Source organism: Chiloscyllium plagiosum, chromosome 29 (genome assembly GCF_004010195.1).
Source record: "Chiloscyllium plagiosum isolate BGI_BamShark_2017 chromosome 29, ASM401019v2, whole genome shotgun sequence".
Lineage (NCBI taxonomy): Eukaryota > Metazoa > Chordata > Chondrichthyes > Orectolobiformes > Hemiscylliidae > Chiloscyllium > Chiloscyllium plagiosum.
Window position 1 is genome coordinate 22,591,255 of NC_057738.1, and position 27,927 is coordinate 22,619,181.

At 40.5% G+C, this 27,927-nt stretch overlaps 1 protein-coding gene across 1 annotated transcript in view; it reads right to left on the reverse strand.

Moving 5' to 3' along the window:
* Positions 1-2,173: 2,173 nt before the first annotated feature.
* The window catches only part of LOC122564270 (collagen alpha-6(VI) chain-like), a 106,646-nt gene continuing 80,892 nt past the window's right edge, over positions 2,174-27,927 (reverse strand). Inside the window, exons 26-39 of the mRNA XM_043718945.1 lie at positions 26,686-26,748; positions 23,061-23,111; positions 22,665-22,700; positions 22,501-22,563; positions 18,800-18,862; positions 15,455-15,490; positions 15,327-15,363; positions 14,653-14,667; positions 13,645-14,138; positions 8,365-8,464; positions 7,497-8,171; positions 6,621-6,723; positions 6,394-6,506; positions 2,174-2,910 (exon numbers count right to left, since the gene is read on the reverse strand). Coding sequence (XP_043574880.1) covers positions 2,738-2,910; positions 6,394-6,506; positions 6,621-6,723; positions 7,497-8,171; positions 8,365-8,464; positions 13,645-14,138; positions 14,653-14,667; positions 15,327-15,363; positions 15,455-15,490; positions 18,800-18,862; positions 22,501-22,563; positions 22,665-22,700; positions 23,061-23,111; positions 26,686-26,748 — 2,022 coding nt within the window. The 3' untranslated portion in view covers positions 2,174-2,737. The remainder of the gene's footprint in view (positions 2,911-6,393; positions 6,507-6,620; positions 6,724-7,496; positions 8,172-8,364; positions 8,465-13,644; positions 14,139-14,652; positions 14,668-15,326; positions 15,364-15,454; positions 15,491-18,799; positions 18,863-22,500; positions 22,564-22,664; positions 22,701-23,060; positions 23,112-26,685; positions 26,749-27,927) is intronic.

Below are 27,927 nucleotides of genomic sequence, written 5' to 3' on the forward strand. Positions count from 1 at the left end.
TTTATCATTCATAGCCTGAATGGTATAGAAACATTCTGAAATATTCTGAAAATGCCATTTCATTGGTGACCAGGCTTTGAATTATATCTAAGCACCCAACAGGAAATTGCTACAACATCATTGTTGCAGTTTAACTACACAGTTTAGAGATTCTGTTGAGGTATCTGCAGAAAAGATATATTATAAATGGAACAGCAGTTATAAAGTCATAGAAATATACGGCATTGAAACAGACCCTTTGGTCCAACTCATTCATACCGACCAGTTACCCTAAATTAATCTGGTCCCATTTGCCAGCACTTGGCCCATATCCCTCTAAACCCTTCCTATTCATATACCTATCCAGGTGCCTTTTTTTTAGATTCCCTACAGCGGGGAAATTAAATGTTGTAATTGTACCAGCTTCCATCACTTCCTCTGGCACGTCATTCCATACACGCACAACCATCTGCGTAAAATAATTGCCCCATAGGACCCTTTTACATCTTTTCCCTCTCACCTGAAACCTATGCCCTCTAGTTCTGGACTCCCTCACCCCAGGGAAATCACCTTGTCTATTTACCCAATGCATGCCCCTCATGATTTTATAAACCTCTGTAAGGTCACCGCTCAGCCTCTGACGGTGCAGGGAAAACAGCTCCAGCCTATTCAGATTCTGTTGTGGTTCTGTTCGCCGAGCTGGAAGTTTTTGTTGCAAACGTTTCGTCCCCTGGCTAGGCGACATCATCAGTGCTTGGGAGCCTCCTGCGAAGCGCTTCTTTGATGTTTCCTCCGGTGTTTATAGTGGTCTATCCCTGCCACTTCCGGTTGTCAGTTTCAGCTGTCCGCTGTAGTGGTTGGTATATTGGGTCCAGGTCGACGTCTTCTTTTTGCAGTTGTGTACTGCAGTGTGTTGTGGCCCTTTTGAATAGTGTCCTGATGCAGCTTCGTTTGTGTGTGTTGGGGTGGTTACTTTCATAGTTTAGGACTTGGTCTGTGTGTGTGGCTTTCCTGTATATCCTTGTAGTGAATTCTCCGTTCGGTGTTCTCTGTACCATCACGTCTAGGAATGGGAGTTGGCTATCCTTTTCTTCTTCTCTCGTGAATCGGATTCCTGTGAGTGTGGCGTTGATGATCCGGTGTGTTTTTTCTATTTCCGTGTTATTCAGATTCTCCCTTTTGCTCAAACCCTCCAACCCTGGTAACATCCTTGTAAATCTTTTCTGAACCCTTTCAAGTTTCACAACATCTTTTCGATAGGAAGGAGACCAGAATTGTCCACAATATTCCAAAAGTGACCAAACCAATGTCCTGTACAGCTGCAACATCACCTCCTAGCTCCTATACTCAACGCTCTGACCAATAAAGGAAACCATACAAAATGCCTTCTTCACTATCTTATCTACCTGCGACTTCACTTTCAAGGAAAAATATGAACTCCAAGGTCTCTTTGTCCAGCAACACTCCCCAGGACCTTACCATTATGTGCATACATCCTGCCCTGATTTGCCTTACCAAAATGCAGCACCTCACATTCATTTAAATTAAACTCCATCGGCCACTCCTCAGCCCATTGGCCCATCTGATCATCTGACTATCCCATTGTAATCTGAGGTAACCTTCTTTACTGTCCGTTACATTTCCAACTTTGGTGCCATCTGCAAACTTACTAACTATACCTCTTATGTTCACATCTGAATCATTAATGTAAATGATGAAAAGTAGTGGACCCAACATTGACCCTTTGTGGCACTCCACTGGTCACAGGCCTCCAGCCTGAAAAACAACCCTCCACCACCACCCTCTGTCTTCTACCTTTGAGCCAATTCTGTATCCAAATGGCTAGTTCTCCTTGTGTTCCATGTGATCTAACCTTGCTAACCAGTTTACCATGAGGAACCTTGTTGAATGCCTTACTGAAGCCCATATCGATCATGTCCACCACTGTAAGTTTATTTATATTCAAGTCAAAGCGTAATATCTTCACAGCTGGAACAAATGTGCAGCAGAACTAGAGACAGAAAACACAATAAAGAAATCTAAGAGTTCTCACCTTTCTCCTACAAAATACCTGTTTCAATGAAATGAGACCCACCCTTCCTATCTCAAATGCCCTCTCATCATCCTATGTCAGATTCCACTTGTCTACAGAACATGTGACAAAGGGCACAGGTCAAGTTACATGGTGAAACATGTAGCTTTTCAAGTGTTGAACACAAAAGACATTGCTCTATTATTTTGAGTACCATGATAATAACACGTGTGATTTTAATAAACAAGTCAGTGATATCTGCACAAATGACAATGCATATGCATATATGTAATGTTTGGTAGATTTTTTTTCAACGTCTTCACCTGATTTCCCCCCACCCACCTTTCCTGAACTTTCTAGACATATCCACTATTCATGTTTGAACTTCAAGTGTAAGTATAATGGGCTATTACATTACTGAAGATTTTACAGCCAAATATGTTTCTTTCTTCGCTAAAGCTCTAAGCAAACAGACATTTGACAAAAAGGTACTTTGTTATCGTTGTCTGGAAATTCCTGGCTGACTTATCACTCTGCAACTCAGGTGAGCCAAACCTCTACCAAAGGCCGAGTTGTAAATAAGATGTTTGCACAATCCAAATCTGGCTCAGCTATACACTGGCCAGGTCCGCAGAGCTCTTGGGTTTATTGATTATGATGAAGTAATCTCCCAGATATTTATTTTCAAAATCTGATTCTTGTTGAAGATTAGTCCTGTGGCATTTCCTAGCGTGATCTGGGGCATGAGGCTTCACATTCTTCCAGGGTGTCGAACCGATTCTTGTTTCCTCCGCATCCGCCGTACCAGAACTGTCGACAGCCCTGCTGCTCTTGGTCAAAGTACCACTTCACGGCATAATTCTGACAGATCCCTCCATCTCGATCGAGCGAGCACATGTCTGGAAGAGAACAAGAAAACAAAATTCAATGCTGGAAGAGTGAATCATTATAATGACTCAGAATTTGTGCCAAACGAATGCACCAACAAGGAACAAGCCACTCGGCCCTTTGAGTCTGCTCCCCCCCCTCCCCCCCACCCCATTCAATAAGATCATGGCTGATTCCTGAACTCCATCACAGATTTTCTATTGTCTTTTGCAGTATTGTAATTATATCAGCCTCCACCACTTCCTCTGGCAGCTCATTTCATACACGTACCAACCTCTGTGTGAAAATGTTGCCCCTTAGGTCCCTCACAAATCTTTCCCCTCTCAACCTAAACCTGTGTCTTCTAGTTTTGGACTCGCCTCCCCCTACCCAGGGGAAAAGGCATAATGGAATATGCAGTAATTCAAAACAATAGAGTGCTCTGAATAAAGTGATCAGAGACCCGTATAAACCTGATGAAAGGGACCTGTAAGCTAAAGCAGGAAGTATAAGCAAAAATATTTAGATTAGATTTTTTAGATTACATTACAGTGTGGAAACAGGCCCTTCGGCCCAACAAGTTCACACCGACCCGCCGAAGCGCAACCCACCCATACCCCTACATTTACCCCTTACCTAACACTACGGGCAATTTAGTATGGTCAATTCACCTGGCCCGGCACATCTTTGGACTGTGGGAGGAAACCGGTGCACCTGGAGGAAACCCTCGCAGACACGGGGAGAACGTGTAATCTCCACACAGTCAGTCGCCCAAGGCGGGAATTGAACCCGGGTCTCTGGTGCTGTGAGGCAGCAGTGCTAACCACTGGGCCACCGTGCCGCCCACAAATTCATGATTATATCATAAATGGCAAATTAAATAATAAGAGATAAAGGTGGAATTAAAATAAATAAATAAAAATAATGATTAATATGATAAAGTTAAACATCCCCAACTTTAAGTAAAATAGGAAGGAATGATACTTCACAACTGTAAAAATTCATTTTCAGTACCCGAGAGGTTGCTTGGCAGTATTAGAGTCATTTAGTCACATCATGTAGAAACAGGCTCTTCGGCCCACCATGTTTATGCCAAATAACAAACACCAACTACATGAATGCCATTTACCTGGTCAATAGCCTATTACGCCCTGGCATTTATAAGCACTCATCCAGATGCTTCTTAAACGTTGCAAGAATATCTGCCTCACCCCATATTTCTACTATCTCTGGGTACAAAAGTTCTGTCTCAGATCTCCTCTAAGCCACTTGCTCTCTGGTCTTAGGCACATCTGCCATGAGGAAGAGATTCTCACAATCTACTTTGTCTATATCTTCCTTTATTTTGTAAACCTCAATCACATCCCCTTCAGCTTCCTCTGCTCCAAGGAAAACTAACCCAGCCTATCCAGTCTCTCCTCATAATGGAGACTTTTCATCCCAGGCAACATCTCAGGAATCTCCTCTGCACCCTTTCCAGTGCAATCACCTTCTTCAGAAAGTGTAGCGACAAGAACTGCACACAGTGTGACCTAACCAATGTTTTATAAAGTTGTAACAAGACTTCCTTGCTCCTATGTTCTATGCCCCATTCTGTATGCCTTCTTCACCACCTTGTCTACTTGTGCTAATACCTTCAGGGATCTATGGGCAGGTACATGGCAGTCCATTTGTTTCTCAGTACTACTTAGACACCTACCATTCATTGTGTGTCCTATTATTAGACATGCAAAAATGCATTACCTCACAATTATCAGGATTAAATTCCACCTGCCATTGCTCTGCTCAATTTAACCAACTAATCAATATCAGACTGTAGCCTGAGACCATCAACAACATCACCAACTTGTGTATCATTTGCAAACTTACTGATTATACCTTCTATATTCACATCTGAGTCATTAACACAAATAACAAACAGCAAGGAACCCAGCACTGAACCCCATAGTTCACCACTGGTCACAGATTTACAATTACAAAAATAACCATTTACTATTTCTTTTGCCTCCATTTGTAAGCTGGTTTTGGATCCAGTTTGCCAACTTGCATCGGATCTCCTGGGCTCTTACCTATTAGACCAGCCTTCCATGTGGGATCTCGTCAAAGACCTGAGTGCAGTCCATGTAAACTATATCAACTGCACTGCCCTCAATATATTTCATCAGCCTTTGAAGTAACTCAATTAAATTAGGCAGATAGGATCTCCCTTTAACAAACCCATGCTGACCATCCCTAATCAACCCCTGCCTATTCAAGTAATGATTAATCTTGTCTTTCAAAACATTTTCCAATAATTCCTACCACTGACATCAGATTAACTGGTCTGTAATGACCTGGCGTATTTCTTCAACAAAGGAACCACATTAGCTGTTCTCTGCTGTGGCCAGCGAACTATTAAATATTTCAGCCTGGGCCACAGCAATCCCCTCCCTTGGCTCCCATAGCAGGCTGGGAAACATCTCATCAGGCCCTGGAGATGTATGCACATTTTTGTTCACTAAAACATTCAATACCTCCTCTTAACATGTTCTATGACCTCACCATCCCAACTGAAATCCTCGGCTAAAACATCTTTCTCCTCTCTGAATACAGATGAGAAATATTCATTTAAAGATCTCACCCATATCCATTGTCTCCAAAACAAGAGAAAAAAATGATCAAATTTAACAAACGTTTTGTTTGGTTTGAAGAGAAAAATGTACATTTGTATTGCACCTTTCACGATTTCAAGGGATCCCAAAATGTTTCCAGCCCAAATTCATCCCAAAATGAATTTCTTTGAGGTGCAGTAACTTTGTTGTAAGGAAACAAGGTAGTCAATTTGTGAACAGCAAGTCCCAACAACAGCAGTGAGCATCTCTTGGAGGTGTTGGGAGAGGGATAAATTCTGGACAAAACTCTGGAGGAAAGGTTCCTGCGCCTCTTCAAAATAATGTCACATGATTATCTATTTCCACATGAGAGGGTGGACAGGCCCTCAATTTAATATCCCATTCAAAAGACAAATCCTCCAACAGTGTAGCACACCCCAGCATTTGACTGAAAATCAGATGTTGTTCTCCAATCCCTGTTGTAAGCCTTGAAACTATGCCCTTCTGATTTGAAAAATGAAATGAAATGATTCTTTAGAATCAAGATGACTTTAGTCAGAACATTCACATATACTTGAAGGAAGCTCAGCATAAGGGAATTAATGGCAGTATAATGGAAGTAATCATGACCTCCTTTGTGAGGGAGGCTCCCCATTCACTTGGGTATAGATCTAAATGACTATTCACGATGACGGGGAATCATGGATCCGGAAGCTCATCACATTCACACATCCATTCAACGGATGATAAACGCCAGAATGGAAAAGTCTTACACATTAACTTCCAGTAATTGGGATACTCACGCAAGTAAAACTGCTTTAATGTATGATTCTAATTTCAGGACCGTGTACACAAAATCATGCAAAGTAAATGGATTTAATTCTTTTTTTAAAGCACTGTGCAGCAATGTCCCATCACGCCTACCATAAATCATGTCTGTTGTACTCTCAGCTTCTGCTCCTCCTGGGAATTCTATCCCTTCTTCAAATTCTTCCTCCTCTACAGGTTGTATGGTTTCTGGTCCCCCTACACTTGCACTGCAAAAGAACCGTAAGTTAAATCATATGCACATAAATCAATGAAAAAGTACTGAAGATTTATTGAAAATATAATCAAGTGTGTCCAAAAAGGTGTTGCAAATGAAAACATACGCTCCTTCTAAAGGTTGTGGTGTTACTTCTGGCCTAGACCGAACTAGTGCTGCTCTCTGACATTCTCTCTGTAAAGCTGGATATGGGTATCTGTTGATTCTAACTGTAAAATATAAATTGTAATTAAATCACCATGGTCCACACACTTCAAAGCTGCCAAACATTATTTCTGCATGCATCAAGAACCAGCAGTAATGATTTCATTAAGTTCAATAAATTTCATTCAGTAATTTATTTTTCAGTTTTCAAATGTGATGGTCTTATCTATCTCGATTTAATTTAAATAGTACCTTTCACAATCTCAGGATATAGCCATACATAACACAGCCAAGGTATTCCGAAGTGTACTGAATTGTCAGAAACACCAGTTTGTGCACAGTGAGGTTCTAAAACAGCAAAGTGACAGCACAAAGATTGGTGGTATTTGTTGATGGGTTAACTCTGGCCAGGACACTAGGACACCAAATCGTGCCCTGGGATATTTTCAACCTAGGGTGTGGCTTAATTTTGTATTCTAAAGACATTACTTCTAACAATATACCATTCCCCCTGTAAATAAATCTCTGGAGTGGGAGGCTCAAGGGAGTGTGTACTATCAACTGAGCCATGACACAATACAGTCAGCAGAATGTTGGGCTTCCCCAGTCCTTTTAGCAGATGGTCTCTATGGTGGCTTTAAAGGAAAATATAGCATTTGCAATATCCAGCAGGTTATATAGCCAAAAAAAATTTTTTTGGTGCATCTGAAGTTTTGAAAAGCACTTAATTAATTAAAGTTTTTTTTTTATATAATCTAGTTTATGTTAGAAAACTGAATATTTTCTCTAGAGAATATTTATGCATATGTCGCTACTTTTTAAATCATGCATAACTTACGTGTGAGACTTTTCAGAAAGGCTCGTACAAACTTCTGGACGTATACCATTTCATGATTCAACAGAGGATCCAGGTGAATTAAATGTTGATCGGAAGGAGCACTAACAAGCTCCTGCAGATTAGTTCTGGGGGCATCCTTTCCAAGGAAGAATGCAAAGATCACAAAACCTCTACACTTAGCTTGTAATGACACAGCCCTTAGCTTCTCTATGTCAAAGACATTGGTTTCTCCTGCAAGTATTAAAAATATCACCTTATGTCGTCGTGGATTTGGAGCGCTTAAGAAAATGTTATTGAGCGTCCATTCAATGGCATGGCCAGTCCATGAAGAACCTTCTAACTTTTTAAATGAATTCTCTATATATCTCTTCATCATGCTTTTGGTGCCATAGCTCAAGAAACCAAACTCCAGTTTGACTGGCATCTGGCCAGTTCTGGGCAGGTAACCTGCTGGTGAATACTGGACAAGGGCTACCCTGGCACGATTATCCAAAGTCTTTGGGTTTCTGGAGATCATAAAAGTGTCGAGCATTGAGCTGACGAAGTCCTTTATTCTCTCAAAGTCCATCATTCTCAGATTGCGTGAGCTGTCAACAATAAAAGCAATGTCCATCTGGATGGGGATCGGAGGTGGAGAGATGGCCTGTTGACACTGGGTATTTGGTTCACACCTATCTGTGAAGGAAAATTAAAGCCCAAAGTTGAAATGCTGTAAATGTAAAATACTCTTTTCAAGAAATCCACTGTTTAGCATGTATCTTTAATTTCACGACTAATTAAAGCCATTTTGCTGCTGCTTCATTTTAACTTCATTTTTGTAGATAATTTCTCATCTACAAAATTAAGGGAACACAGTTAAAATACATACCAAAACAGAAAGTACATAACCGGATTTTGCGTAACTGTTCTTGTGCTTCTTGCTGTTGTCTTGACAACACAACCACTTGAAACATTCTTGTATCGTCAACCTTTTTCAGAGGAAAAGGAGGGAAATTTCCAAATTCAGTTACAAAAATTTGATAATGGATTTCAAAATGCTGTCAATATTGAATGTCCAGCTTAGTTAGATTAGAGGCCAGTGCTGCCTATCCAATGGGTTAATTAAATTTAAAGGGTCAAGAGAGGAAGTGAGGTCATTAGATATTTCCTCGAAGCACTGCAGGCAGAAATGTCAGATGCATATATTTAATTTCAATACATTAGAACATAGAATTGTCTCGTTTCTTTCACAGCAGCGTTAATATTTGTTTTTCTCCACTTCCATGAGAAATTTATATACACACACATATACGTGAAAAAACAACACTCTAGTTTTTGCGTGAGTATCAAGCTTGCAGCTGTTATAATGGAAAGGAATGCTTGATTTATATGGCAACTTACACAGTCTAAATCAAGATGTCCTAAGGCATTTTACAGCTAACAAAGTACTTCTGAAATGTGTCCAATCATACAATAAAAGAAATATGGAAGCCAACACGCAGATAGGAAGGTTACACAAAATGAGCAGGTGTTCTGATTTTCACAGTTTTGTTTATGGAATATTGTCCAGGACATATACGAATATATGAAGTAGGGGCAGGAATACACCCATCAACATAGTGAATCTATTCTGCTGTTTGTTAAGAACATGGTTGATTTGATTTATCTCCTCTTATTTTTGACAACCTTATCAATTGTGAACTTTTCTAACAGAGTCATAAAAATATTGGAATCCCCTGCCTCCAGTGTTCCTTAGGAAAGAGAAAGAATTCCACAGAGCAAGAAACCTCAGAGGGAAAAATTGTCCTGATAGTCATCTTAAAAGGGAAACCCCTCACTTCTAAGGTGCATCCCTTAGAGCTACACACGAGGAAACATACCTGTGTCAATTCCCTCAACATAAATGATTCAATAAATCACATCTCAGTTTTCTAAACATAGACTTGACCAGACCAAAAGTTTGTAACTGATAAGGAGGAGATATTAGGTAGGCAGTCTGCTCTAAGAGATGATAAGGAACCAGGACTGATTGAGGTGCATCCAAGGATCCAGATGGAAGTGGGAGTGGAAACTGCAGAAGCACTTCCAGATCTTCGGATTATAAACCCTTCCAATGACTGAGTTTCCTCCTCCTTTACCATGACCTGGATAAAGTCTTTTTCCTTATTAGAGACACCTTTTCACATCTATACCTACAGAATAATTTGGTATTCCCTCTTAATGTTATCTGCCGGTCTCATTTCATATTCTACATTGTTTCTCTTTGTCACCGCTGCTCTTCGTTATTCAGCCTGATTTTAAAATTGTATTTTCCAGCTAACATCTGTCATAAACACACTTTTCCTTTTATCAAAGTTTTTCAATTTTTATTAATCTCAGATGTGTTGACAAAGGTCTAGAAATGCTCAAACACTACGCTCTTGTTCAAGCAAAAGGTGTAAGAATAAGCAAAGCAACTACAAAGAAGTCAGTTTACCTTTGAAGAACTTTGGGAAACTTCTAGAAACAGTAATGAAGACAAAATTAACAGTCACAGAGACAACTGTGGGTGAATTAAGGACAGCCTGCATGGTTTTCTAAAAGGAAAATAGTGTTTAGCTAAGTTGCTGGTATTTTTGAAGAGGTGACACGGTGGGCGGCACGGTGGCACAGTGGTTAGCACTGCTGCCTCACAGCGCTAGAGACACGGGTTCGATTCCCGCCTCAGGCGACTGACTGTGTGGAGTTTGCACGTTCTCCCCGTGTCTGCGTGGGTTTCCTCCGGGTGCTCCGGTTTCCTCCCACAGTCCAAAGATGTGCAGGTTAGGTGAATTGGCCATGCTAAATTGCCCGTAGTGTTAGGTAAGGGGTAAATGTAGAGGTATGGGTGGGTTGTGCTTCGGCAGGGCGGTGTGGACTTGTTGGGCCGAAGGGCCTGTTTCCACACTGTAAGTAATCTAATCTAATCTGACAGAGAAGGTTGAACTGGGAAATGCTATTGATCTGGTATAGATGGACTTCCAGAAGGCATTTGATATAATACCACTCAGCAGATTCGAGAGCAAAGCTGAACGTCATAGAATGAAAAGTACAGTAGCAACATGAGAGACAAAACTGCCGAGTAACAGGAATTAAAGAGTAATAGTTAATGGATATTGTCTACAGTGGGCAAAAGTTAGTACAGGAGTCCCCCAGGAGTCAGTGCTAGGATCCTCATACATGTTAATAACCTAGATCTGGTTGTATAGGGTACAACTTAAAAATTTGATAAGAAATTTAGAAGTATTGTGAGGAGAATGATGTAGAACTTCAGAAAGACATTTTTAAAAAGTGGAGTAAAAACAGAAATTGCTGGAGAAACTCAGCAGGTCTGGCATCATCATCAGAACGTTATAAAGACGGGTCACTGGACCCGAAATGTTAACTCCACTTTCTCCCTGCAGATGCTGCCAGACCTGCTGAGTTTCTCCAGCAAGTTCTGCTTTTGTTTCAGAGTCCCAGCATCTGCAGATCTTTGTTTTATCATAATCAGGTAGAGTTGCCAGACAAAGTTTAATACCGACAAGTCTGAGGTGATACATTTTGATAAAAATATAGAGAGAAAATTTAAAAGGGCAGAATTCAAAAAGGGGTGCAAGAACTAAAGGACCTAGGTGCATAAGTTATTAAAGCATACAGCACAGTTGAGAGCGTAGTTAATGAAATGTACATTATCAGAGTCTTTATTAGTAGAGTCATTGAATATAAGTGTAAGGAGGTAATGTGGAATGGATATAAGTATTTAGTCTGGCCACAGCTGCAGTATTGCATCCAAATCGGAGTTCCCACTTTAGGAAGGAATTGAATACATTGAAAAAGAGGGTCATGAGAATGGTTCAATGAATAACTTCAGTTAAGATGATGCATTGGAAAAGCTAGGACTATTTTTCTTGTAGAAAGGAAGGCTCAAACAAGGTCTGTTTGAAGTATTTATAATCAGGAGACATCTAGGTAGGGTGAATAGAGAGAAAATATTCCCACTCAGGAACTGATCGAGAACAAGAGGGGATAGATTTAAAATAATTGATAAAAGCAGTAAAAATGATGGAGGAAAACATTTTTCATGCAATGACTAGTTAAGCTGGAGTGTACCGCCTGACAATGATGGAGACAGTTCCATCAAGGCATTCAAATGAGAAATAGATGATAATCTGCAAAGGGTCAATGTGCAGGGTTACAGACTGACAACAGAAGAATGGCACTCAGTAAGAGGTTCATACAGAGAGCTGGCTTGGACACAACGGACCGAATGGTCTCCTTCTGGCCTGTAACAACTTGGTGATTCGATGAACACAAAGAATCCAAGAACCTAAGTAACTTTTACTTGCATGAGGGCACCCCACGACACCATTCCCTCCCTTTCCTGCTGGACTGCTGTGCTCAGTCAATCATACTCTACAACCTAAATAACACACTGTATTGCTTTCAATGGGCTCTTCATCTTTTTACTGAAAAATGGAACTGCTCAGAACAAATGAGTTTCGCTCCTTCAATGACATAACAGAACAATCCAAACAAGTGAGGAAGTTACTTAGGGGAAAATACAATGTTGAACATCAAATTACCATTTTAAGCCGAAGTGCTATTGATGAACTACCCTCCCCCTTTAGGTACACCTTTTGTATTTTAAGTGACAAAGTATGAAAGTACTAGTCAATCTCCTGTTGTATTATACCAAGGGACTTGAACAATGTTGTTTTCATGTGAAGCAAGAGATAAATAAAAATGGAGTCTAATTCATTTAGTCACTATGTCAAAGACATACAGCACAAATTGTGAGAAGGGCAAATAATTGGCCTTGCAGTGATATTCTTTTTCATTTCCCCACTACAGTTGTGACATACTGGGAGAGATGTTTTAGTGGAGTCCCTCTCAACTCGCTCCAAGCAAAGCCCGAAAATGGTCGATTAAGAACCACGCAGATGACCTGGTTGGCATTTACCTCAGTCTGGGGCCGTTTGGGGCAGGGATGGGGGAAATATAATGGTTCCTGATTGCTGACCGCTCGTCCCTCACCTCCACGACACCCACCTCATGAGATACAAAAGAAAAAGGATCTAAAACTTCTCCTTGATCTCATTATGTCCAAGCCTCAAGCAACAATCTTTAAGATGCAGAAGCTGCCGACCTTTGATTGGTTGACAGCTTCTTTGAAGGTGGGAGTCAATGTTTAAAAGACATTTGGGTAAGTACATGAATAAGAAAGGTTTGGAGGGATATGGGTCAGGAGCAGGCAGGTGGGACTAGTTTAGTTTAGGATTATAGGCGAAAGTGAGGACTGCAGATGCTGGAGATTAGAGTCGAGAGTGTGGTGCTGGAAAAGCACAGGAGGTCAGGCAGCATCCGAGGAGCAGGAAAGTCGACGTTTTGGGCAAAAGCCCTTCATCAAGAATGCGGCTGGGAGCCTCGGGGGTGGGGCTGGGGCGAAGGTAGCTGAGAGTGCAATAGGTGGATGGAGTTGAGGGTAATGATGATAGGTCGGAGGGGAGAGTGGTGCAGATAGGTGGGAAGGAAAATGGACAGGTGGGACAGGTCATGAGGGCCGTGCTGAGCTGGAAGGTTGGAACTGGGATAAGGTGGGGGGAGGGGAAATGAGGAAACTGATGAAATCCACATTGATGCCACGGGGTTGGAGGGTACCAAGGCATAAGATGAGGCATTCTTCCTCCAGGCATTGGGTGGTAAGTGGACTGGTTGGACTGAAGGGTCTGTTTCTATGCTGTATGATTCTATGTGGACCTGTGACATATTGAGACGATCAGCAGTCAGCTCTTAACAAGTTGGTTGGAGCTCAATTCACCAAGTTCTCTCATTGTGGAGGGAGAGAGTCCATCATTACTGAAAATGCTCAACACCCCATATTTCGGCATGAAAGTCGAAAATCTCAGCTTTAGAATTTATCACCAGTTTTAAGCTGTTATAAATTGTTACATCCCAATTTATATTGAAACTACCTCTGTAAATATGTCATGCTGTGGTTATACTTTGTCATATGTTGTGGAGCTATACAGCCTCCATCTGCAGGTGACAAAAACTTGCAACACAAGGTTCATATTACTAATGCGGACATAGAAATTCACAACAAGGTAAGTTGACAGAAGTGCATATAAGTGAAACATTTTAAAAATAATCAGACAGATAGGTCTCTTACCTCAAAGGCACGTTGAATTTCAGGGACATTACCAAAAGAAATGACAACTGGAGTGATATCCAAGGCACTGAACTCCAGGGCAGCAGTTGCCACCTCTGAGATTTCACGAGATGAGCCGTTAGTAATAAATACTGCCACTTTCCTGCCAAGAACACCACTGCGAACGCGCTTGAAAGTATTTTTTGCAGCAAACCTCATTGCAGTCCCTACATTCCGCCTGCTGCTCGATCTCTCGTAAGCTAAATTCTGTAGCTCTTCTAGAAGTTTTTGCTTGCTTCTGAAGTCTGAAAATCGGATGAATGTTTTTGCCGAGGAACTGTAAGTAAGGATCGCCACACGGGCTCCCGTTGGACAGTTACTTTCAGTGATTTTAAGATCCTGCACAAAGTTAATGACCATTGTCTTCATTCGATTAAATATGGTTGGTGTGATATCTGAAGACATGTCCACAGCGAACACCAGCTCAGTTGGATATACAGGACATTCCATTCCTCCTGAAACAGGTCAAACAACTGGCAAATAAAAATTAAGATTAAAAAAGGAAAGATTTATGTGACACCATTCATAACCAAGATTCTACACCCAATTACATACTTTTGAAGTGTAGTCACCTTTGTACCTGTAGAAAACACAGGACCTAATTCACACACAGCATGCTCCAACAAGTAGGAATGTGAAATTGACCTAAGGATTTTTTTTGTGATGCCTGTTGATAAATAATGGCCATGATACTAGGGAAGACTCCCTTGCCCATCTGGAAATAATATCATTTGGAGTTTTTTTCTATATGCAATTCTGAGGCCATGTGGAGTCTTGGCTTAATGTCTGTTTCACATGATGACACCTCTGACAAAACAGCCTTCCCTCGGTGCTGCACCATGTGCTCTTGTCCCTAGAGTGGGATTTGAACCCACAATCTGCTGACTAAATTGTGACAATGCTGAAAGTGTGGGACTGCTAACACCGATAAGTATTATAAATAATCATAAATGAAGAAAAAATACTGACCTGATGAACAACAGGCTAAAAATTGAAAAGAAGGGAAAAGAATTATAAATATAGACACAAAAGTTTAAAAATTATGTAAGAGTGTAGAGGTACATTTTGCCAACTTTACGACATGTCACATTGCTTGTTTTTATAAGAAAGGTTGTCTCCAGCGCAGTGCTTTGCAGTATAACTCACAGAGCAAACATTTTGTTAATAAGGTAAGCAATAGGTGCACAGGCTAAGATTTTATCTGTGAGGCATATGCAATGAAATAAATTAAAGGATGTCTTCTAAGGCATCAGTTACAAAATAAATGTTCAGACTACTGGGAATTTGGTTTTCGAAACTTCAGTTAAGTCTGAGGAATTTGATCATCTGAGACTTTAGCCATGTGCAGCATTGCTCCTTGGCATATAGGACAATTAGTCAATGGGAAGATTGATCATTGGGGAGTTTGCCCATCTGCAAGTCTGCTTCGAGGGGACACAAGTCATTTGCAGAAACTGCTTAACCATGAGATTGCTTACCAGTCCAAATAATGTTTTGCAGTCTCAAATTCCAATGTACTAATTGTTCTGTACATCTTCCACAGATATCATTGTCATGGTTATCATCATGTGCTACAAGAACATATTAAAACTAACTGTTGTGGAGGAAATCATTGTGACTTAATGATGAAACAAACTACTTACAACATTTTTCTCTAACATATGACACAAGTTCACATGGCTGCAAAACAAAAACGGAGAATTCAAGTTCTAGTCACTAATGTTAAATTCTATGTTGATATGAAATCACCATATGCACAGATATAACTTACTTTCATAGGTACGATCCCTGGTGGCCCTTTGAAACCCTGAAATGACAAAGCAAATGGAAAAATCCTCAGCAGTTTTGCGGATTGCGATTTCACATCGAGTCATAGAAATGTACAGCACGGAAACAGATCCTTGGGTCCAACTTGTCCATGCCAACCAGATATCCCAACCCAATCTATTCCCACCTGCCAGCACCCGGCCAATATCCCTCCAAACCCTTCCAATTCGTATACCCATCCAGATGCCTTTGAAATTTTGCAATCATATTAGCCTCCACTACTTCCTCTGGCAGCTCATTCCATACACGTACCACTCTCTGCATGAACAAGTTGCCCCTTAGGTCTCTTTTATAACTTACCCCTCTCACCCTAAACCTATGCCTTCTAGTTCTGGACTCTCCCACACCAGGGAAAAGACTTTGTCTATTTTTCCTATCCATGTCCCTCATGATTCTATAAACCTCTATAAGGTCACCCCTCAGCCTCCTACACTCCAGGGAAAACAGCCCCAGCCTGTTCAACCTCTCCCTATAGCTCAAATCCTCCAAACCTGGCAACGTCCTTGTAAACCTTTTCTGAACCCTTTCAAGTTTCACAACATCATTCAATAGGAGGGAGACCAGAATCTTGTCCCATTTGCCAGCATTTGGCCCATATCCATCTAAGCCTTGCCTATTCATATCCAGATGCCTTTAAATGCTATAATTGGACCAACTTCACCACTTCCTCTGGCAGCTCATTCCATACATAATCAATGTGGACAGTTGTGATTGAAGAATGCTCCAAATTGGGAGACCTCATAGAAAGCAAGCTTTGAGGTTGAGAGTTAGGGCGAGCTAATCATACAGTCATTGTTTCATTTAGGAGAAAGTGAAGACTGCAGATGCTGGAGATCTGAGCTGAAAAATGTGTTGCTGGAAAAGTGCAGCAGGTCAGGCAGCATCCAAGGAGCAGGAGAATCAACGTCAATGCTGCCTGACCTGCTGCGCTTTTCCAGCAACATACTTTTCAGTCATTGTTTTATTCACAACTCACACAGCACAAGGTTCCTCTATACACTGAATACAGTGGCCTGGAATTTAGTAAAGTTGGGATGAGTCAGAAGTCCTTTAAGAATGGCAGGCAGAAGCTTCAACTGAAACACCATCTCAGTTTTAAAACTGTCATCCTTCCTTTTATATCCATCTGAGATCTTACTCCACCCTATCTCTGGAATTTCACCCTACAACCTTCTGAGCTACCTTCACTAATTTCAAATTAGATTAGATTAGATTCCCTACAATGTGGAAACAGGCCCTTCGGCCCAACCAGTCCACACCTACCCTCCGAAGAGTAACCTACCCAGACCCATTTCCCCTCTGACTAATGCACCTAACACTATGGGCAATTTAGCATGGCCAATTCACCTGACCTGCACATCTTTGGACTGTGGGAGGAAACCGGAGCACCCGGAGGAAACCCACGCAGACACGGGGAGAACGTGCAAACTCCACACAGACAGTCGCCCAAGGCTAGAATCGAACCTGGGACCCTGGTGCTGTGAGGCAACAGTGCTAACCACTGAGCCACCATTCCGCCCCAGTGGTTTAGCTAAGATCCTCCACCTTTGGTAGCTGTGCCTTCAGTTACACATGGCCTAAACTCCAGAATTCTTTCTTCACTGAAGATATTCTTTACAGCCTACCTCTTTAACCAAGTTTATCATTATCTGATCAAAAATCTCCTTATGCGGTTATTGTAATATATATATATATAGTACTGTACCAGTGAAGCATCTTGGGGTGTTGTTACATTAAAAGCAAACAAAAATATAAGTTGTTGCTCATGTTGGAATGCATATTCCCTCTCATCAGGGCTTAAGCATTATTTCAAGCTTGGAGTAAGTTTCAAATGACACCACTGCTCATGAAATGATCAGACAGACCCCAGCAAAATAAATCTCTCTGCTAACAATTGGCAAGGTTGGCCTCAAGAAAAACTGGTGCTGTTGGCATTATGTTAACTCTCTCACACTGAGACTGTATAAACGTTGCTGCTGCCAGTTCACTGTGTGAAGATTTCTCAGATGCTATTTTATCAAGATAATCTCTCATGAACTCATTCAGTAAGATTTCCACAATGCTAAATTTCTACGAATTCAAATGAGTGAAGATGTTTAATAAAGGATTTTATAGACGATTGCCCCATGACCACAGTATGCAACAAAAAAAATCCTCTCTGTCCCCTGCTATTAATTTGATGACTCTATTCATTAGCTGGCAGAATATTTTCTCTGTGGCTAATTGTGGCAGTTATGACAAGCCTGTTTTCCAGCATTTCAATGTCACTAAAGTTGCATTCAGCCTGTTATGCTCTGTAACCCTACAATGAAATTCTTCAGGGTAAGTTATTCTATCAAGTGAACATGAATGGTGATGAATCATCCAAACTTTAATCTTGCCATAGTCAAGTAGAGGGTTTTCCTTTCCAGAATAAAATTCTCATTTGTTACTCCCATGATATTTCACTCTGAGTCAGATATTGCATACGTTGTGTTAGAGGTCTCTGTTTGACTAAGATTTTTAAAAGATATGAAATCAAGGCAGGCAAAGTGAATTAAGATACAATTCAGCTGTGACCTGATGGAACAGCGGAATAAGTTCAAGGAAGTCTCCAATGTTCCTACGTGGTTAAAATTTATTATTCTGCAGAATCATTCCACACCCCTGTGTCATTTCTGTTGTAACACATACAGATTTCACTAACGCTGCTCTTCTCTTTATCGATAAGCTTCAAATATTTCTTGGTAGGGTACACTTCCTAAGCTTTGCGCGATGAGCAAAGGAGTACAGTACTGAAATAAAGGACTGCAATCCCAGGGCCTGAGAACCTGAGGTAGACAGCACAGCAGTCAGACCTCCTGTGGTTGAAGGAATCAGAACACTAATGTTTGCGTTCGATGTTTTTGAGAGAAAGGCCAGAGGGAGGTTGCCTGATTGTGGAGGCTTCTCAGTCAGGTAGCTTGATCCAAAGTCATTTAACTTAGGAATCCACCAAATCCTCAACTGATCAGTGAAGCTGCTGGGTATCCCAATGTCCTGAAAACCTAGTCAGCAGCAGCTAACATTGGAAAACATCATGACTGTAAGTCTCACAGTGTTATTATTATACTTACAGAGACAACCATCAAGCTGCAGTTAAAACTAGACCTTGTGCGTCAGAAACAAGTTTAGTTCAGGATAATTACTCTTCACACTTTAAGTCACCACCATCCCAAATCCACGTTTTCTTCAGGTTAAAAGTTCATCAGTATGTTAAAAAAAACAATCACTGGAGATAATACAGAACCACGTTTATTAGGCACCTTACCCTTACTCCTGGAAATCCTGTTTCTCCTGGGTTTCCTGGATCACCAGAAAGGCCAGAGTCGCCCTCAAACAGAAAAGATCAAGTAACAGTCATTTGAAACACTGAAGACATCTCATTTTCTTGAAACATTTAGCGGATGTAATGGCTAATGCAAGCTGGGATATTCTAAATTCATATATTAATGAAGGACCTTTCATTATAGTTCAGCTAAATTTGCCCAACTTTTGGATCTGGAATAGATTTGTTCATGATCTTTGTGAGGTTTGGAGTATACTATGATGTTGAGCAGCTTCATCTTTAAGCTTGTCCTTTAGGATCATGGTCTTAAATAAGCAAAATCCAGGAGAAAAAATGGCTCAGATCCACGAAGGCAATGGCAATTTTTTTTTAAATACCTTCAAAGAATGTTGATGCTGCCAATCCCTTTTTGGCTTTGAGATGGTGGTGGTGAATGTTTCCCTTGACCATTGCACTTAATGTGGTGTAGTTATCCCCACAGTGATTTTAGGGAGGACGTTCCATGATATTGATCTTGCAATGAAGCAGCAAGTTTAGTTGAAGTAACAAACAACTTAAAAATATTTCCAAATTAATATGATTTGTGGTTCAGAGGGGAACTTGCAGGTGATAATGCTCATATATGCTTGTTGCCTATATGCTACTAAGTGGCAGAAAGTATGGGTTTGGAAAGTGCTGTCAAAGGTGAATCAAAGCTTTTTTGAATTTCAGTAATACATCTTGGAGATGATCCACACTGATAGCACTGTTCAGCAGTGACTGAGGAACTGAACATTTAAGATGTATTGTAACACATCCAAAGAAGTTGATTAATAAAAAGGACAAACTGTGCAATAGAATGGGGATGTTTTGCAGTTACCCACGTGAAACTGGATTGTAAAATCTGGATTGTTGTTTTGTTGTGTTGTGTTTATGTTCTTGGCCATAACTAGGTAAGTCACTCTCCTTTGTAATTGACAATATATTAATCTGCTAAGGGAAAGCTGTATTATTTTAGAAGTGCTGCAATTGAGCACTTGGGGCTTACAATCAGCATGGACAGAGTCAAAATGTGTGGCACTGGAAAAGCACAGTAGGTGAGGCAGCATCCAAGGAGCAGGAGAGTCAAAGTTTCAAGCATAAGCCTGATAAAGGGCTTATGCCTAAAGCATTGACTCTCCTACTCGTCACATGCTGCCTGACCTGCTGTGCTTTTCCAGCACCACACCTTTCAACTCTGATCTCCAGCATCTGCAGTCCTCACTTTCTCTCAATCAGTGTGAACAGACATATTCTGCCAGAATTACCTTTTGGAGCAGGGAAGGATCTGGTTATGACTGACATAGACATCAACAGTTCAGAAGTAGACTTATATTTCCAGGAAGTATGATCAGCAAAGCCTCAATTCAGCACAAACTTCAGGCATTTAATACAAAGTGGCCAACAAGGAACAAGTCTCTCAACTGTTTGATGAGTTTTACAGCATTTCCTAGACATTACTGTGAATGATAACTAGTTCATTATTATGGGATTCTTGCATTAAAATTTCAACTTCTATCTTTAAACTTTCAACTAGGAGGAAAACCAAACAACATCACCTAAAAGTGTGATACAATTTCATTGACACCTATGGATGGCTCTCACTCTTTCTTGTTGTTTGATGATAACCTGTTACACAGCTCTCAACACTATTGCAGTTAGTTCTGCTATAACGTGCATTTCTTCAACGCAAATTGACTATAACGCGATTGAAGAATTTAGACTGTTATTTGTAGCATGCGAAATTTCCTTACCTGTATTGGCTAAAACGTGACTCGGTTCGCTTGGATTTAAATGGTGCTGCTATTACATGATTCTCCTATAACCCAGGATCACACAGGAATGGAACTGTCATGTTATATCAGAACAAACTATACTTGGAATTGCTACTCAGTTCAACTCTGCTAGAGCTAATCAGCATGGCACTGAGTTACCCCAACTGTCATCAATTGAAATCAAATTAATCTAACAAAAATAGATAAATTAAAAACTCCAAATTATAAATAAAAGCGAAGAATCTGATCACCTTGAATCAAAATCCCAAATAAGCCGCACTAACAGGGAGGCTGCCAGAACTTGCTGCTATTTTTAGATAAAACTGATGGCAACTCTGGCTTCCATAAATGCCCTTTAAAATAGAAATCTGGATGTTGTTGTCAATGATAATGAAATCTCCGCAGAAAATCACTGCCAAAGCAAGAGCCTAACTAAGTATTATTACACCACACATAAGAACTAAGAGCAGGAATTCCAGCCCCTCAAGCCTGCTAGGCCATTCAATATGTTTATGACTGATCTCACCTCAGCCTCAACTCATTTCCCCTGCCCGCTCTCCATAACCCTTCAACCCAATACTAACTAAAAGTCTGTCTGTTGATCTCCACCTTAAATGCATTCAGTGGCATTCACTGCATTCTGGGGTAGTGAATTTCACAGATTCATGGCCCCCTTCAGAGTGATAATTCCTCCTCATCATGCTCTTGAATCTGCTAAATCATAGCCTAAACCTATGACCTCTCATTCTAGATTGGCCCACAAGGAAAACATTCACTCCATATCTGCTTTGTCAATCCTCTTTCACATTTTATACACCTCAATTAGATATCTTCTCAAACTTCTAAACTCGAGCAAGTACAGGCCTAAACTGATCAAACTCTCCTCATAAAACAATTGTTTAATCTCTGGGATTAATCTAGTAACTTTCTCTGAACTGTCTCCAATGCAATTACATCCCCCCTCAGTTAAGGGAGGCCAAATCTGTAGGAAATAGTCCAAACACAGTCTCACCAATGTTTTGCGTAGTAGCAACACTTACCTAATTTTACACTCGATTCCTTTGGCAATAAAGGCCGTAATTCTATTTGCTCTCTTATTAACTGCTGTACCTGTATGCTAGCTGTTTGCAGTTCATGCACATGGAAGACCAATGAAAATCTTCAGTCTTGTTCAATGAGAAATAACGGAGATGTGTAAAGCAAACTAAGTCATATTCACTAATGAACTAGATTCCTGTATCTGAAAAATTAACTTTAAAAAATGTGGAGTCTCATTCCAACAGGAGAAAGTTAATTATCCAGATCTTTCTCCACAAAATTGGCCATTAAACATTTGTGCTTTTATATACAAGTTTTTCCCTTAATCCTGTGTGTGTGTACCCCAAACCCAACTGATTTTCTCTGCAATTATTTAAATGTATTTTATATTTCCTACCTTTGACTTTCTTCCTCGGTGATTTATAAGAATTCTACAATATGATTGTTAAATCCTGCTACTTGCCTTGTACACGCATTCTATGGGTCCCCTATAGACGACACCAAATTCAAAATAACACTGAAAAAGAAGAACTCTGTGCTCTCCAGCCTATTAAAACCCAATAGGCAGCTTATTCAACCTGAGCTGTGAGCAATATGCTTCCACTGCTAGCTCTAAACTCTGAGCTAATGGTGTCAACAATGCACTGTAGTCTCATATTTCACAATACGCCATAAAATGCAACTTCTTTTGAAATTCGGGGTTTCCCGTAAACTTCAGTACTTGTAAAGTTTGTCAAAGAGAGGGGAATTTCTACGATCTTTTATTTGCCAGAAGAGCTAGATTACCTTATTCAATCATGAATGGATGTTCCACAGGTTCAAAATATTTAATGAACTCAATAAATATCATACCCTGCGTCCTCTTATTCCTTTGGGTCCTTTTCTGCCCTCGATTCCAGAAGGACCATCTACTCCCTAAAATTTCAGAACACAACATACACAAATAACTGTTAATGTCTTTTAATTGAAAAACAATCGCGGAAATGTGGACATATTTTTACAAATGTAGCCAATACCTGCTGACCAGGATAACCAGAGGGTCCCTGTACTCCCTTGAATCATAACAAGAGAGAAGAAATTAGACATCTTTGTTCCAGACGTTGGCATTGTAATCATCACAGCTTAGCTCCTGCTTAAATTTGAAGTGTTTTTTTCAAAAAGAATGCCATTTATCTGGCACCTATAATGATGTCACAAGGTACTTCACGAAATTTGCCTCTGAATAATGAGGAGGTAGGAGGTCAGGTAGTCAAAACCTTGATCAAAAGGTTCTAAAGATATGGGCAGACATGTGCCTAAGTTTCTGGTTACAATCTCTGGATAGGGAGCATCAAAAGCAAAAATAAACTCTCCACTTACTGTGAGAGTAATAGAATAGTGAAAGCATGCAATTATTGAATTTTGCTCATCACCTTTTGTCCTTTTGATCCAGGCCTTCCAGTGCCGTCATACCCATCCAAACCCTGTGTGACATCAAACAGAATTCACGTCCTTCAACATCTTTAAATTTCTCAGTGCCTCAAGCGATTAATTAATAAATTCATTTGCGCAACATTTTGGTGATGCACATTACCAAGGATCCATAACTTGTGGAATTAGCTCACCATGTACAGAAAGCAACAAAACACCTCAATCTTCATTTCCTGAGTCATTCTCGAAAGCCTGGATGGAAAGTCAAGACCACTATAATTGATGGCATTGAGCTCTTTTCAGATTCCCCTTCCAGGCTCAAGTCAAGTATGATCTTAACACTGAATGCATAATCTTCATGTTTGTACCACGTCTATTACACACAGACATACATACATATAAACACTAGCTAACAAGTAACTTGTCTTCCTAACTATTCTAAGTCTCTGTCTTTTCTGCTTCTTGAAGTGAGATTGCCAATCCATCTGGAGTATTTTAAGAAGATGTGAAAATTCACTGGGGATAATTTTGGTTGTGTGCTATAATATGGAGTGTAGCAGAGAGGATTGGGTTAGGAGGCATGAAGGCTACAAAAATGGCATGGAAAGGAGTCCGCTTACATGCCAGGCACATTCCTGGGCCATTCTATTTTGCCAGTTTCCCAAATAAGGTGGTGGGCCATTGTAGTAGCCCAGAGGAGTCAGGCAGGTGGCTACTTCTACTCTTCTCCACCAACATTTTACAAGCAGCAAGGGCATGTGGCAACACCACCTGGTAAATTCTGGGACCTTCCCATGCTTCAGCAAATAGGTGGGGTCCTTTTTTCTAGAATCCCTACAGTGTGGAAACAGGCCTTTTGGCCCAACAAGTTCACACCAACCCTCTGAAGAGTAACCCACCCAGACACATTCCCCTCCCTATTATCCTATATTTACCCTTGACAAATGTACCTAAACTACACATCCCTGAATACTATGGGCAATTTAGCATGACCAATTCACCTAACCTGCACATCTTTGGACTGTGGGAGGAAACTGGACCACCCGGAGGAAACCCAGGCAGACATGGGGAGAATGTGCAAACTCCACGCAGACAGTTACCTGAGGTTGGAATCGAACCCAGGTTCCTAGCACTGTGAAGCAGCAGTGCTAACCACTGAGCCACCATGCTGCCCTTTTTGGCTAGTCTTGAGCCAATGGAACTGCACACCAGCAAGCAAGGTCATCCTCACGGTGTTGGATTATTGGCCTATAGCAATTACCATTCTGTTTCATCCAGCCTACCTGGCTGACCCCTGTGTCCTGGGATCCCACTCACCAGCCTCACGGACTCCTGTCTACTGATATGCCCTCTTCCTCCAGCTCATGCAGCCACAGCAGTGACTACCATGAACAGTGAGGCTGCTGAATTGCTGGACCTCAGCAACAATTCTTGACAGTGAGTCACCCTCCTTAATTTACTGGCAGTGATAAAATGCAGACAGGACAACAGGGCTTTTACTATCTTTGATTCATCCTGACTGGATCACTGAGATTCAGGTCAGTGAGATTCCGGAGGAAAGTGAATATTACTGCAACTCAGTATTCCTCCTCTTGAGTTCACTGCCTACAGACAGGTCCGATCTGCATCATCACAATCTCCACAATGGACAGGGCAAGGAGGAAGATCCCCAATCTACCACAGATGGAACGGGGTAAAACACCATGCTGTTGGTTCCAATATAATCTGAACTGACCACCCAGCCAAATGTGCCAATTGACCGTCCCAAAAGAGTCCATGCAGATTGTAGATGAAGACTGATGCCAGAGGGTCCAATTCATTACATTAAATGCATGAGCTTTATGCAATTTCAAAATGAATTGAGTATGGGAGGGAATATAACTTCAGTCAACATAATTTAGGAATCTTTTCCATAATAACCACCTGTCACATGCTGCAATGATTTACAAATTAACATGCGTCTTCCTTGACAATCAATTCCTGGGGTGGGACTAGAACTCAGACCTCTCCCTCAGATGACCAGGGTATTTCCCAATGTGCCACAACCTCCAACAGAACAATATCATGGTCTGATCACAGTAGGTTCAGATATAAGCACAGTCATAATGTCAGGCAGAGTATGATGGTTTATTCTGTATCCTGTGAAGACATAATCACAAAATCTATAAACTCTTCAAAACATCGCCTTTAGCTTCAGCATTACTTGCCTGAGCTGTTCAACCTATTTATAATTAGCATTTGCCTCCCTGTGTTCAGTGACATTTTCTTACATTTTTTCTCTGTTCTAGAAATGAAATTGAATTTTACAATATCATTTTTTTTGTGTGTTTGAAGTTTCATTTGTTAAAACAAACAACCCTACACTATCCACGTAATTTAATTTTTACTTCACAGCTGGTCCATAGTAAGCATCAGTGAGGGTAAAGTGGAGAGCTTTCAGACCTTCTATCTGACTTCACAGCTACTGGGTGGGGCTTGGGCTTAAACTGGTGTCTACAAGTCCCACTGCAAATGCAGGAGGCCACACTGAATCATTATGATGTATTTAAGGATTGGGTTGAAGAAGCTATTTAAAGCAGATTACAAAATCCTTGAGAGTGAGCCTCACTGGGGTACTTGTGGCATAGCTGACTACCTGCAGTCAATGGTACTCATGCAGGTAAAATCTCTTTACTACTTACTGTCTCAATTCTTCACTGATGGTTTTCTTCAGTAATCAAATACTTTCTCGAAACTCCTTTGCACTAAGAGCAGTTGATAACTTATAATATATATTGGGAATTTCCTGAATATTCATAACTTGAAAGAGGAGTCCATTTTCAAAAGGAGTTCCTGTTTATTAATGTGTAAGTGACAACACTACATTTTTTTAGTCAGCTTCAATCAGCTGCACCACAGTAACTCAGACAGCAATACGCAAACCATCCATAATCCACAACTGACTTAATAACGTCCTAGAATCACTCCAAGCACTGAGCTAACAGCACAATAGAAATCGATCAATCATTTCCCTTGCCAATTTCCTGGCAGTTATCGGACCCTTCTAGTGCCTCAAATGCATGTAAATATAGTCTTGAATATGTAAGATATGACTTTGATTTGTTTGGATAGAGTCAAATTCCAATTTTTGTTTCCTTGATATGGTACTGTAGAGAACCGAATATATACACACACATACACAAAGATATTTTTTATGAATAATGCATATTTATGAAATAAAAAAGAATTCCATGCAGTCCAAGAATTGAAGTAACACATCATAGAATCACTGAATCCCTATATGTGTACAACGACCATTTGGTCCATCAAGTCTGCACTGATCCCACCTTGACCCATTCATTGAACCATGGCTAAATCACCTAACTTGCACAACCCTGGACACTAAGGGGCAATTTTTAGCATGGGGCCAGTCCACCTAATCTGCACATTTTTGGACTGAGAGAGCAAACTAGAGCACCAGAGGTAACCCATGCAAACATGGGGAGATTGTGCAAACTCATCTCGATGTATATATCATTCTGATCTTTTGCCCCATGTTCAATCAGCTTTCTCTTTGTAGAGCACTATGTTATCAAACTCTGAACCTCAGTTAACACAAACCTATTGTTGATAAGAAACTGTACCAACCTGTGGTCCACGAGGTCCAACTGTTCCAGATTCTCCTTTCTCACCCATATCTCCAGTTACACCCTTCAGACAATTTCAAAGTGGCAATAAATGGCAAGTAAGAACAATTGTCAACATGATTTTTACTTGCTAATATTGTTTAGTACTATTTATGCAATAAATAATTCAGATTCACAAACATTGCTAGATTAACTAAAGTTCTTTTAACAATTATAGAAAGACTGCCATGTGTGTGTGACAATTTTCACGACCTCAATATATCCAAAAGCCCTTTGCAGTTAATGAAGTATTTTCAAAGTGTAGTCATTGTTGTAACGTCATAAACATGCCAATCAAGTTTTGCACAACAATTCCTCACAATTGGCCATGTGATAATCGATCAGATGAATTATTTTAGTGGCATTGGTTGAGGAATAAATATTGTCCAGGACACCTTTAACTAAATGAGCAGGTATGGCCCTGGTTTAATGTTTCATCCTGAAGTCAGCACTGTGACAGTGCCCTGAGAATTGCATTGAAATGGCAGCCTAGATGACATGCTCAAATCACAACAATTAAATAAACAAAATGGAGTGAACTATTTTGGGGAAAAAAGAAAATAAGGAAGTTTGGTACAATTGGTGGAGACATGTAAGCAATAATTGAGATGTTTTGCCGGCACGTCCACCAACAAATGTGGTGGGTTGAATAAACTTACAGCTTCACCAGAAACTATGCAAAGCACTTGCTTTTACATAGCATATCATAAAATCTACTCAAAGTGCTTCACGATAATTCAACTATGTAGCAATTTGTAATTATGTGCCACGTTTGTCAATCTTGGTTTCTCTTCAAATAGTCTCATTAGGCAGACAGCCTCAGTTTCATCTCTGACTCTGATGTACTTAGGTCCTGAGGTGGGTCTTGAATCTGCAATCTGACTCAGGAGAAAATGACAATGACCGAGTCAAACAGGCCAGAGAAAATCTATTATTTGTTTATAATATAATGACATCAGCAACAGGAGGGAATCTGTGAAAAACTTCTAGAACTTTGATCTGAGCTAAAAATTAAATATTACATTGTGAACATAAATAGTACTCTGAAAATTAAGACCAACATACCCGAGAAAATATGTGACAGCTTTAAGTACGTCATGTACACACACACACTCAAGAATCCAAGATTCTACTTAGGTCAGTATGTTAAAGCTTGAAAAGTGAAAACTTCCAGCTTGAACATGTTTATGATAAAATTAGCTGG